Source organism: Acartia tonsa, chromosome 2 (genome assembly GCF_053477335.1).
Source record: "Acartia tonsa isolate MP-2025a chromosome 2, ASM5347733v1, whole genome shotgun sequence".
NCBI classification, from domain to species: Eukaryota; Metazoa; Arthropoda; class Copepoda; order Calanoida; family Acartiidae; genus Acartia; species Acartia tonsa.
This window is the reverse complement of record NC_137261.1, coordinates 56181880-56194692: the sequence shown is the minus strand read 5'-3', so window position 1 is coordinate 56194692 and position 12813 is coordinate 56181880. Positions and strand designations below refer to the sequence as shown.

General features: G+C 32.7%; 1 protein-coding gene across 1 annotated transcript; it reads right to left on the bottom strand.

The window, feature by feature from the left end:
• Positions 1-5220: 5220 nt before the first annotated feature.
• Positions 5221-11501, bottom strand: LOC145312625 (uncharacterized). The gene is made up of 9 exons (XM_080151886.1): positions 11277-11501; positions 10936-11064; positions 10549-10742; positions 10105-10281; positions 9500-9737; positions 8944-9045; positions 6345-6691; positions 5898-6064; positions 5221-5485 (listed from the first exon to the last, which is right to left on the bottom strand). The coding sequence occupies exons 1-9, from the start codon at positions 11389-11391 to the stop codon at positions 5302-5304; spliced, it is 1653 nt and encodes a 550-aa protein (XP_080008012.1). The 5' UTR covers positions 11392-11501; the 3' UTR covers positions 5221-5301.
• Between the last annotated feature and the right edge of the window lie 1312 nt (positions 11502-12813).

The following is a 12813-nucleotide window of genomic DNA, read 5'->3' as shown; positions in this document are numbered from 1 at the left end:
GACAACATCCATAAAAGCGAAGCTCTAAAACAGTAGGACAAACAAACATTAATACTTGTAGAGTGTCAGAAACAAAATTGTAAGTAGATTTGTTGAAACTGCTTAAATACAAGATAATGTTTAAGGACATACTTACACTTATTAGGCTAATAGAGATGCTTCGCTTATAACATTGTACTTTGGAATCAGTTTTCCAAAAATCAGATCAATCGGATAAGTATATCACATAATTTGAATGCCTAATTTAACAAAAAAGTTCTATGTGAAATAGTACGTTTTTTTTTTTGTCCGAAGCCAAAGATCTTGGAAATACTGATCGAAATAGAAAAAAAATTTATAACATCGTATTGTAGACAATTTTCCGCCAATATTAAAATGAAAATTATGAAATTAATATCAGCTAATATCGGTGCTAACAAAACAGGTTTTATTCTTATAATTGTTCATCTTTATATCCGAGAAAACCTGTCTATAATACGATGCGATAAATAACTATTCTTGACCTCTCTTAGAGGCTGGGGGCAAAGCTATTAGTTTATAAAATTGCATTAAAGAAATAGAGGAAGGAAGTTAGGTTTTTTCCTTTAAAAACAAGCTAAAAGTTTTGGGGAATAACAAAATCCCTCTTTGAATTTTATAAATAATTATTGTTATTCATTGTGTTTATTTTAGTAATGCTAAATTAAAGTTAATAATCAAACATTCAGAGAACAAAACAAAAATATAAAAAAGGTTATGAAGTCATAGCTGCTGACTTTTTATCAACCAATTAATCTTTCCATAGTTTGAACATGACGCAAGGAATAGAGCAACAGCTCATTTAATATTCAATCCTGTAATAAAGTAACAGGATCTGTGTCTGTCTGTCTGTGTGTGTGTGTGTGTGTGTGTGTACCGAAGAATTTCGCTAACCTCTTAACCGTTAAGGTTATTATTTACAATGTAGCTTTTCATTGGTACTGGAAAGTTTTATAATTATTTTGTGGAAGGGTACCACCACCCTCCATGCTATATATGATTTTTCTAATTAATCAATCCGTTTCGAATCCATACTAGAAAAGCTTCTAAAAATGCACTGCTGCCAAGCCTTGATGTTTATAATCAGTTTCTACAAACTTAAATACAAATATAACAAGAAAACATAATAATGATATTTCTGTATAAATTATTGAAGAATAATTATGCCTACAACAATTAATATTGCAATAAGTTGAAATTGCATGCAGGCTTCACATTATATAATGATTTAGTATCCAACTATTTATATATTATATTATATAACCTCACCGGCACAACAAAGCAATAATAATTTCTAGTGAGTTAGAGCTGGAACCTATATTTGAGTATAGCTGTGAAACCGATAAGTATCTGCTGGATTAAAACTGGTTCTCAGGCATGTTAAAAATCATGTATATCATCTTATTACAGGCAATGTTCCACACATGTTAAAAGAAAAATTATGAGATTAATACCAGTCTTGCTCACTGGGTCCTTTGGCCTTACGGGGCTAACGAAATTTTTATTTTAATATCCACAGAAAGCTGTCTATAATAAAGTGCAATTAATAGTTATTCTTGTTCCTATAATTCCGGGAAGCATATAAAAAACAAAATAGTATGATGTGTAATGTGTATCTGTCTAATGATCTCACCAACCGCTGAGCTGGATCTTTAAATTGTTTATAGGTGCGCTGAACCGGGGCGATTCATTTCAGCGCACCATCAGATTATTAATACTAATCTTTAAATCAAAATGGCATGGGGCGAATCAGCGCAGCCAGTGGCGCAGTACCAGCGCGCCAATGGTACTCAGCAAATACCATTGATGCACCAATCCGGGGTGATTTATTTAATAAATAAATATTTTTTTTAATTACTTTAATATTTTATTGCAAAACTATCATGAAAACATTTTTATAGTTATTTTTAAAATAAATTATATATTGTTTTATAAAAAAAAAACGTACTGACACGGCATTTTATATGAAATACCTTACTGACATGGCTTAAGTAATAAAGTTGTACTGGCGCGGATCAATATTTTATTGAGTGTTGCCAGTGATCTAGCAACAACGCGCCAAAAACCTTTTAAAAATCCATGTTTTTTTTAGCAGTAGCTGTGGCGCACCATCAGCGCACCTCCGGTTCACCTTTGAATCGCCCCGATTCAGCGCACCTCTAAAACGATTTAAAGATCCAGCTCTGAACTGATATGGTTCTCCTTTAGAATGTAGGTCCTGGAAGGGTTATAACTATTTTGGAATGGGTAACGCCAATTATAAAGTAGCTTTGGTGATAATAAAAAGAAATAAGCAATAGCTCTGCATCTCTGGTAATTTTGTAACATTCATCAAGTGGCTGCCATACAATATTATTTTAACAAATTTATCATGCGCATGATATAAAACTACAAATTTTCAAGAAAACTGGTAGTTACAAGAATAAATCCTTGCCCAAAAAACCTTAGCGAGCATAGAAACCCCCTCTCCTACTTTTATTATTAAAATAAATTGAAAATAAGTGGGTGTAAATGTTTTTTTTTCTTTCTTTATGCCTAACCCCTATAGGATGGTCCTAGCCCTATAAACCTATAAATAATCCTAATCTAATATGGCAAAAAGTAAAAGGCAAAAACTACAGCCCCCCCCTCTCCCCCCAAACCCCTACTTTGTTCAACTAACTACTTTGAGAGAAACTGTCCAAAAATCATTCGCATGATAATATTTTTTTCTCGTATTCATTCGAATCCGGTGGATAGGAACCAGTTCTTATCCATACGAAAAAACTATGTCTAGCACCGTATCATAACCAGTTTTCTACGAATATAAAACGTGATAAGCTCCAAATGGATTTCCTATTCTAGCCCTAGTTTCCTAAAGTGTACAGCAGATAACCCAATTATTGCAGACCCTACTTTCAGCTACTCCGGAAATTTGTGAAAACAAAGCGATTTATACATTATACATTCAAAATTTTAATGTTCAAAATTTTAATTTTTTTTTTGAAGTTTGAAGCTATTTTAGGTAATAGCAAATTTCGAGATAGGACGCGGACGCTAGGTACACTTTTGGAAACTAAATTGGAGTTCATCTAAAATGTACAATCATAAGATAAAAACCAGTTTTCTTAGCCCGTGCCTTCGGTATCTCGGGGCTAAAAAAAACTGGTTTTAATTTTATAAATCTACATTTTATATCCGCGGAAAGCCGTTTATAATACGATGCGAGAAATAACTATTCTTATACCTTTTTCTAAAAGCTCTAATGACTGGCCTATGCATACAGTGTTAAAAAAAACTGTACATACCCAATGTTTATACGTTCAATATTTTGAAAGTTTGGAAGTTTGTAGCTTTTTTAGCTAGTAGTAAATATTGAGATAAGATGAGGAAACACCGCGGAAACTGCGTACAGGCTGATACTATCAGGGAGGGAGAAGCCATTGGGTTGTTTATCTACACTAGTTCCCAAAGTTTTGAAATATCGTTTTCTTATTCGATGGCTTAACAACTTTGGGAACTTGGTTGTTTAATTCAATAAGTTGAGTGTCCAAACGTTTCAACCAATAATTGTAATCTACAGAAAGGGTAACTTTGTATGTTACCATTGGGGGTGTACATCAATTTGTCGGTCATTGTCTTATCCCTTTAGATCCCTGTTATACTTTTGTAGTAACTAATTTATTTTACAAACAAGAATGGTAATGTAACCTATTAAAAACAAAATATCTTTTTACAGCAGTTCTTTTTATGAATGATTTGAAATCTATAAACAGAAAAACATAGAAATTAAATAAACACATTTTTACCAAATTTTAAAAAGAAATATACCTTTTTTTACCCATTGAATTTTTATGCTATGCAAAGTATATATAATAGTTATTTAATGTAGGCAGTTTTCCTCGGGTATCAAAGTGAAAATCATAAAATCAAAACCAGTTTTGCCCGTTTTAACAAAACTGGTTTTAATTTTATGATTTTCATTTTTAAATTCGTGGAAAATTCTTTGTATTACAAGTCTATACATGATTTTTCAGTATTGCTCAGAACCATCGGATATTAATCGGCTTCGAAGCCATACTGAAAATATAAATTGGAAAACTCGAGAAAATTTGTACATAATCCGACCCTTGTTTAAATATTTATCCTAAAATTATTATTCAATATAACCCTGCTGTAATGAAAAATACCAGTTTTTAGCAGGTTTTGTAAAACACCTCAGACTAGACAGAAATAAATAAATTTGATGTATTTATTTTGTAACTTCATGCTATTCCATTAAAAACGTCTTATTTCGTTTCCTTATGCTACAATTAATATTTTTTATCGATCGATATTCCATAAATCACTAAAGAATCCATCGAAAAATAAGCTAAAAGAGTTTAAATATTGGGAAAATTCGAAGAATTCGATAAGTATTTAGGAACCAATCAAAATGAAACGAAGAAATTCGTGAGAATATTCGGATAAATAAAACCAGTTCGAAATCGAAAGATTAATAAATTCTATGGTAGGTAGCTATTAAAAAATTCTTTTTCTTTTAAAAAAGAAAACATTTTAAGAAATCTGAAAAAAATACTGAGAAAAGAACTAATATGCAGTTTAAAAAATCTTGTTTTATTTAAGCATTTTAAATAAAAAAGCATAATATATAAAAAATAATACAAAGTGTATAATAATTTAGTTAGGCAGAGTCACGATGAAAGTCTGAGAGGACTCAATGGCTAGAAGTTCCTCGCCGTTGGCTCTAACCTCCGGAACGTCTTGAGGGAGAGGATAACCTTCGTTGTTGAGAGGGCATCCTTGGGGGTCTAGATAGCCCAAAGCTAACAAAATTTGGAAAATAAGGGCGCGGTTCAGAGGTGCCGAATGGGCGGAGGACCAAGAAGGTGTCGTCCGTGAAGTGATGGAGTTGGAGGCTTGGTCTGTAAGGGCTGCTAAAGACCTGGGGACTGCTGTGCTCGAGGATTTTAGCATAATTTTGGAAAATATTTCAATGAGCGTTGTATCATCAATAGCTCGATAATGTTGAGCTGTAGCTATGGAGCGCCATCGGCCTAAGACTCGGATATGATCATCGCTCATACCTAGTCTAAAGGCAGATGACACTCCTAAGCTTTTAGCGGATTTAGATGTAATTTTATGCTTAAGTCCTAGATTACTATAAATTAAGTTTACATCCTTCATTAAGGTGGAAGCTGAAATGGCATAACGTCCATCTGCAACTAGGATTCTAAAAAATAATTACTTATAAAAATTTGTGAAAATTAAAAAAGGAAAAAGAAATGTGTGAATTTATTATGCTTAAAAAACTTGCCTAGAAGATTTCGAAGTGGTACCATTCCCTGTACGTGGCAGAAGGTAGCTAGTATCCAAACAGGATGTATCTGATGAATATAACCGGAGCCTATTATAATACAGGACCAGCAATGAATAAAGACAGTATTCTGATCCGTTGAAGATCACGTAACTGGTGGAGCCCTCGAATCTAGAAAAATAATGTTTATGTCTTTATGTAAAAAACAATGATGTTCTAGATGAGATACAAAGTTGAAAAATTTATAAAATTTTGTAATTTGGAAAAGTTTTCCATGGTAAAATCTTTAACAATTCTAAGGTATATGAGATAGGAATTTAGACAATAGCTAGAAAAATTGTTTGTAATCATAATTTAAAATTTCAACTAAGAAATTAAAAAAACTTGAAAGGAATTTTGTTTAAAGATAACTAGAAATTATTTTGCAACCATAATTAAATTTTCAACTTAATAAAAACAAGAAATTAGGTAGAAGAAAATTTTTGTATGAAATTTGAAAAATTCTTTAATTAAAAGTTTAAATTTTCTGGGAAAAAGAGAAAAAAAATTTTTAAAGAAATTTTTCTTGTCAAAAAATAAGTACCTAGGATCAGTTTTAGAAGATCTGAAGGTTATGGACATTGCTGGCGTGTCTCCTAGTGTGGTAACCGCTAGATCACAAGCTCTCAATCGCAGCAGGTCAGATATGCGCGCACACAAGCTGTATTGGAGGTGTTGAGCCACGATCGCTCGGAGGGTCACAATTGGAATCTTAAGAAAAACAAGGTTTCTATTAGAAAACAATATTAATGTGAGATGAAAAAATAAAAAAGTGTAAGAACTCCATAAAAAATAGTTTGGTCCGAAAAACTAAATTGGAATTTTAAGAAACTAAGATTTTTATTAAAATCAAGATTAATGTGAAATAAAAAAGTGTAGAACTCTATATATTAAAAGTAGTTTGGTCTGAAACTTCTAATAGTTAAATGATAAATATTAACTAAAATTTATTCGAAAAAGAAGATTTATGAGCCGTATGAAAGCTGATTACCTGATCTGGATTCTTTAAAAAAGGTGTCACGTGCTTATCAATGGCCAAGGTCAGGTATTTTAAGGGCAGTTTAGGCGCTTTCTTGGTTAGAGGCTGTTCTGCAGAGGCTCTTCTCGTGATACCCTGATACATTCTTTCTATTTGGGGGGTCCAGGGGGATTTCATATCCAATGCGCTGGCAAGAAAATCGATGGCGCCAGCCAATCCGACTACGGCGGATTTTTTAGCTGCGGAGTCCTCTAAATATTCTATGTAAGCGGCTAAATCCTTTTTTGAGAAATTTAACAGAGTTTTATTTCTGTCTTCGCGGTTGTGCAATAATTGCGTGGACTTAGTTCTTGAAGACGCTGTCAATTTTATATGACGTTTCCTTTTTTCCGTAAGGTTGTATTTCTCTAAAACTGAAGGAAAATAAAGAGGGCCTCTCTTTTCTAGAGGTCTATTGTCTTTAAGAGTTTGTAACGGAGCATTAAACTTATGATAATTAACAGCGGAATGTTTGAAAGATGTTCTCATTGTAAGATGCTGAAAAAATTTTGTACAATTCATTAAAAAACATATTGATTAAAATTTCGGTAAAGGAATTGCATAGTCTTTACCGGTATGAATCAATAAGGCGAGAGTTTTAAACGTCTTATGACCGTTGAAAAAATTATTAGGTGTAGAAGCAATATAATAAGGATCCCAGAGAAGAAAATTTTTGACAAAAGAATTAAAATAAGATCCTTTAACAATGCAATTCCAAAAAGGGTACGTCGGCCATAAGGGCAAAACTACTACTGCTGTTATATCCTCATACAATTTTAATTTATTAAAAACACGAGAAAGGAGAGAAATTGGGGGGTGGATGTAGTAACATTCTGAACTAGTCAGGGAAACTGTGAAAAAATCAATATCAAAACAATTTAGTTGTGGAAAAGGGGCAATGAATTTCTCTACTTTACAATTTTTAGATGTTGCGAAACAGTCAATTGAAAATTTGATAGAAAAATAACTTTGAAGAAATTGAAAATCATCTAAACTAATTCCAAATTCATTAGAAGATTTAAAAAGTTTAGAGCCTAAATCTGCTAAAGTGATGAGTGAGCTGTCTCGGGGCATCCATTTAGGTAAAATACGAATTGCGTATTGGAATTCTAAAAGTTTTAATTGAATTAATAATTTTTGAATAACTAAATTACGGCTTCCAATGCGCAAAAAAGAGTAAAGACACATGCTGTCAGTTATCCAAATAACCAACTGTCCTTTGAGGGTGGCAAAATAATTGCTGTAATGTTCAAAAGCTTTAATTATACTTAAAAGTTCTCTATGGCCTGAAGATAATTCAGCCTCTTGTGGAGTAAATAAATAATCAGAAATAATTTTACAATCTCCAGCTTTGAAGGAAAAGGCTGAGTGGTCAGAAGCGTCTGACACGAAAACATTACAATGTTTGTTTAAGTCATTAGGATCAATGTTGTCAATTAGAAAAGATGTCTGATGGGGGGAAAAAACTTCTATTGTTTTAGATTCAGTACGAATGGGTTGTCCGTTTAAAGAAACAAAATGTTCTTTACAGAGGGACAATTCTTGAAACATATCTGCATTGACAAACAAAGCTCCTTTCCAACCATACTGTGAGGTGTAAACACCAAGAGCATGATTAGAATTTCTAGCTACAACACGAATAAAATCTCCGTGACTAAAATATGCATGACATAGTTTGCCTAAAAAAGAGGCTAAAATTGTAACATCTACAGGGTCATTAGAATCAAAAGCAAATAAAATTTTATCAAGAAGAAATAAAACTTTTTGAATTTTTATGATGGGCAGGGAAATTATCATTTTACTACTATCAAGAATAAAACCTAAATATTGTATGCGACGGACAGGTTCTAGTTGACATTTAGAAAGTTGAAAATGCCAACCTGCACATAGTAAAACTGATTTAAAATAATTTAATTCGACAGTCAACCCGTCATCAATATAGACACTAATGTCTATATTGTGACGGTGACAAAAATGTTTGACTGGACGGATCAAGGCATCAACTAAAAATACGGCTGAGGCAACCCCGAAGGGAAGCCTTAAATATTTGTAAAAAGAATAGGAATTATCAGCATTTTTGTAACAAAAACCAAAAAATTCAGTAACGGCAGGATCTAGATGTACTTGATGGTACATGCCCCGCAAATCCCAAGATGTAAAAAATACATCCTGAGAAATGCGAGGCAACACTGTCTTAATATCATTTAAAGAGACGTTCTCAGGCTGGAGAAGTAGATTAATGTGGCGTGATAAATCGATGCACAATCTAAAAGCAGGAAAATATTTCGAAAATTTTTAAAGGGGAATAAATATGAAAATTTTGAAAAATTGAATCCAAATGAAAAGATATTTTGAGGGGTAGTGTAAGAATTGAAAAAGAAAGAATATTTTATAAAAAAGGAATAGAAAAAAGAGGGGAATCAAAAAAGAATTGAAGAAAGAAATTTGAAAATAATATTTATGTGTCGAAAAATTTTCCTGAGTTTAGTTGTGTTAGTTAAACTACATGTTCTACTAGCCACCGTAAGAGGCGAACAACAATAAGGCTGATGATCGATTTGGGCAATAATACCTTTGTCTAACAAAGATTGAATTTCTTGACGAACAAATTCTGGATTGCGAACAGCGCTATTGTTGTTCTTCTCAAAATACGGTAACACAGGAGATGTAAAAACTTAAAAAAGATAGATTATGGAGAATAATTGTAAAAGAAAAAAATTTTGTTTAACAAAAAATAATATATAAGTAAATATGGAAAGAATTATTCTCAATAATCTACCTGGTTGATATCCAAAGGTAAGGGTTTGCAAAACAAAAGGTGGTGCATTAAGAATATTTTTATAAAAATTAATTGCTGTAAGCGAATGAATAGAATAAGCTGGAGAATAACTAGATAAAAAATCCGATTGAATATCGTATAAACGTTTATAATGTTCATAATCTTCTGTAAAACAAAAATTTTTTAGAGAAGCAATGTGAAAATTTGGAATATCTGAGGTAGGTATCGGTAGGTTTAAATCTTGAATAGTGTAAAGAGGGGTAGAATTATGACTTAGGGTTGGCGGAAGGACAGTCGTCGACTTTATGTCCTTCGCCGTTACATCCGTGACAGCGAAGAGATCCTCGACCTCGTCCTCTGGATCCTCTGCCCCTAGGGTTTGAGCCTCCATTTTGGTTAAACCGGCCGTTAGAGAAGCCGCCACGTGCTCCTCTGCTATAGTCTCCTCGAAAGTCAGGTAAGGAGTCCGAAATGCGCTGCTGCTGGGTGGTGAGGTAGCGCCTGTTACCTGCTAGAGCCACACGGTTGGCGTGGCCGATGTTTTTCGAAAAAGCCAGTTCGATGTATCCGATGGAGCTTTCAGCTATCTAAATAAAACGAAAATCTTGATAATTTTATAATAAAATATGCTGATAACTGCTCTATGAAAAGAAAGTTGTCGTAGGAATTATTCTTTCCTTTAAAATGAAAGTGACAAATAATGAAACTCAAAATGAAACGAAAAATAATTAAATGTCACATTATAAAAAATCTTTCCGTGGTGCGTGAGCTAATAAAACTGGTGCTAATCATGTACTTGCACTTTTTAAAAATAAATTTGGAAAACTAAATAGGTTTCATGTAAAAGAACCGGTTTCTATCTGTCGGATTTAAACATAAAAATAAGAAAATTAAAAATGGCATAGGGTTAATTAGTATAAGACGAAAAAGAAGAAAAAATTATGAAGTTCTTGCCTTTATTGCTTGATAGCAGGCTTGCAACGACTGCTGTAAGTCGTATAACAGATTCTTGGGGGCCTTCAACACCACAAGACGCTTCGCAGCATCCTCAACATAATTTTTCGAACGGCAGGTGTCTCTTATGACGCATTTTAAAAATGTGAGAGAGACGTCATTCTTTTCATCCAAAGACTTAATAGAAAAAACTATTGTGAGATTCCCAAGAAAAGAATTTTAAAATGGAAAAAAGATAAACATGGATAACGAAAATAACAAAAAACTAATATTCCGAAAAACAAAATTTGAAAAAGAAAAAAGTTTTATAAAGGAATTTAGAAAAAAGAAAGTGCCCTTAACCCAATGTAACTACCCTTTTTTGTTGAAATGGACTAATGAACCCCTACATATATTAAAAAATATATGATTGATCAAAAAAAATTTTAAAAGTATTTTTCTTACGTTGAGATGTTCGAAGAGGCGTTCCCGCTCGGCGTGTATGTCTGCAGACGTCATACCTATCCATGCAGGTGGGTCTGACAGGATTTCAGCTGCTCGCCGGAGGCGACGTCGAGCTTTTCGGCCACCTACTAGTTGACTGCTACTGTCTGAATCAGAAGAGTGCTTCTTGCTCTTCTTCTTTTTCTTCTTCTTTACTAAAGAAAGAATGTATGAAGACATGGTAATCCAAAGAATAATGTCAAATATTCAGTCAGTGGTCATAGAAGACAAGAAATTTTATATTTTAAAATAATTGAACTTAAAATAAATTTCTGTGATAAATATCATTAAGATATAAAAAAGTTCATAAATGTGAGAAAGAAAGGATTTTGTCTATTTAAAAAATACCTTTTCTTTTCCTTTTAGGTTCATCTGATTCCGTAGAACTCGAAGATGAAGAGAACGAACTGGATGAAGAGGAACTACTAGAGTAGCGTTTCTTCTTTTTTGACTTCTTGCGTTTGGGGGAAAAATCGTCTAAATAAAAAGATTTTTATAAAATAAAAATAAAACGGAAAAAAGATTTATAACTGTAGAAAGGAAAAAAATAAAAAAGGGGGGAAAAAATTTAAAGTTTTTAGAAAGAAAATTTTTATGGGGGTAAAAAACTGCCAAGAAGACAAAATTTTTATGAACTTCAATTTCTAAATCATTGAATCAAAATCATGATTACTAAGTATTAAATTTACCTGAAGACACTGAAGCATGTCTAACAGGCATCTTAACTTTCTCAGATTCAATGTGAGGAGCTGCAGACACCGATGGTCGCGCTGAAGCTGCAGACTCTTGAAGTCGCGCTGTCATTTTTGGCGGCTGATTTATTTGTGGCACAAAACCTATCCCCGGCAAATATGAGCCGGCTGGAGGGAGGTTATTTAACCCCAACGGATCTTTAGGATCCTGGGGAATAATCGTTTGTGCAGCCGATGAAGGACCTGGAGCTACAACCGACGAGGGAGCTGAGGTATTTAATGGAGCCGAATAGGATCTAGATAAATTTGTGGTAGGAACCACTGTAGAAGGTGCGGGGGGGGGGGGAATTATCCTCATCTGAGGAGTTGTGCGAATGTCCTGTAGGAACAGGCATTTTAGGTCTGAAGATGAAAAATAAATTGAAAGAAAATTGAAAAAACAGTATAAAATAAAAACATTCATGAAAAATCATGCAAAAAATCAAAAATAATACATGCTGTAAATTAACAATTAGTATTTATTTAAAAAAGAAAAAATCTAAGTAGGAAGAAAAATGAAATTAATTTAAGAATTTTGCGTCTGAAGATTAAATGAAAAAATAAGAATTTTTGGATAAGAAAGGAAAAGAAAAAATTAGGAATTTATTCAATCAAGAATTGAAATGGTGTTGCGACATTCAGTTTCAAAATCTTTGACAGACTGGCCAAATTCATCATAAACAGATTTGGCGGTTAAAAAACTATCTTCTAAATTATGATTAATTTGTTCCAATTGATCACGAAAACGAAATACACGATTAATCATTTCTCTGATTATTAAATGTCTATCAGTTTCACTTTGATAAGTGACATAATAAAGAAGGGTGAAAGTTAAAAGCTTCTTAAAGGTACGAAGATTGCAAGCATGGAATGTCTTGACATTCCTTAGCTTATAGAACTCAAATGGTGTCATGATCACTGAGAATTTTAAAAAACGCTGATCTGAAAAATGTAGAGACATAATAGTTTAATATGTCAAATTAGAATAACTGATATTGATATAAAAATACAAAAAATAAAAAACTTTCCAATAATAAAATAAAGGGTTAGGGAGGGAGGGTGAAAACGTATTTAAAAAGCGATGTAAGAGAGAGTACTAGCTCTATCGGTGAAATGAAAACGAATGAGAATATAAAAAACGTTTTGATTTAAAGTAAGTTTTAGGAGATTTCAACTTGTGTGCCGGCAGGTTATAGAAACGTGTGACGCGCAATTTTCGAGAATGCTCCGTGATTCATTTCAGCAATCGATCAATAAAATAATATCAAATTCCTCTTAATTCAACAAAAAATGGCCATTTTGTAACTTCATGCTATTCCATTAAAAACGTCTTATTTCGTTTCCTTATGCTACAATTAATATTTTTTATCGATCGATATTCCATAAATCACTAAAGAATCCATCGAAAAATAAGCTAAAAGAGTTTAAATATTGGGAAAATTCGAAGAATTCGATAAGTATTTAGGAACCACTCTCCATTTACTATTGAAATTCT

What these genes read in the sequence shown, in the direction of transcription:
- LOC145312625 (XM_080151886.1), bottom strand. Translation starts at nt 11,391, where the DNA reads ATGACAGCGCGACTTCAAGAGTCTGCAGCTTCAGCGCGACCATCGGTG. An exon ending in CAGAGGATCCAGAGGACGAG is followed by an intron (nt 9,046 to 9,499) that starts GTCGAGGATCTC and finishes ATCTTTTTTAAG; the next exon opens with TTTTTACATCTCCTGTGTTA. An exon ending in TCAATCTTTGTTAGACAAAG is followed by an intron (nt 6,692 to 8,943) that starts GTATTATTGCCC and finishes TAAAATTGACAG; the next exon opens with CGTCTTCAAGAACTAAGTCC.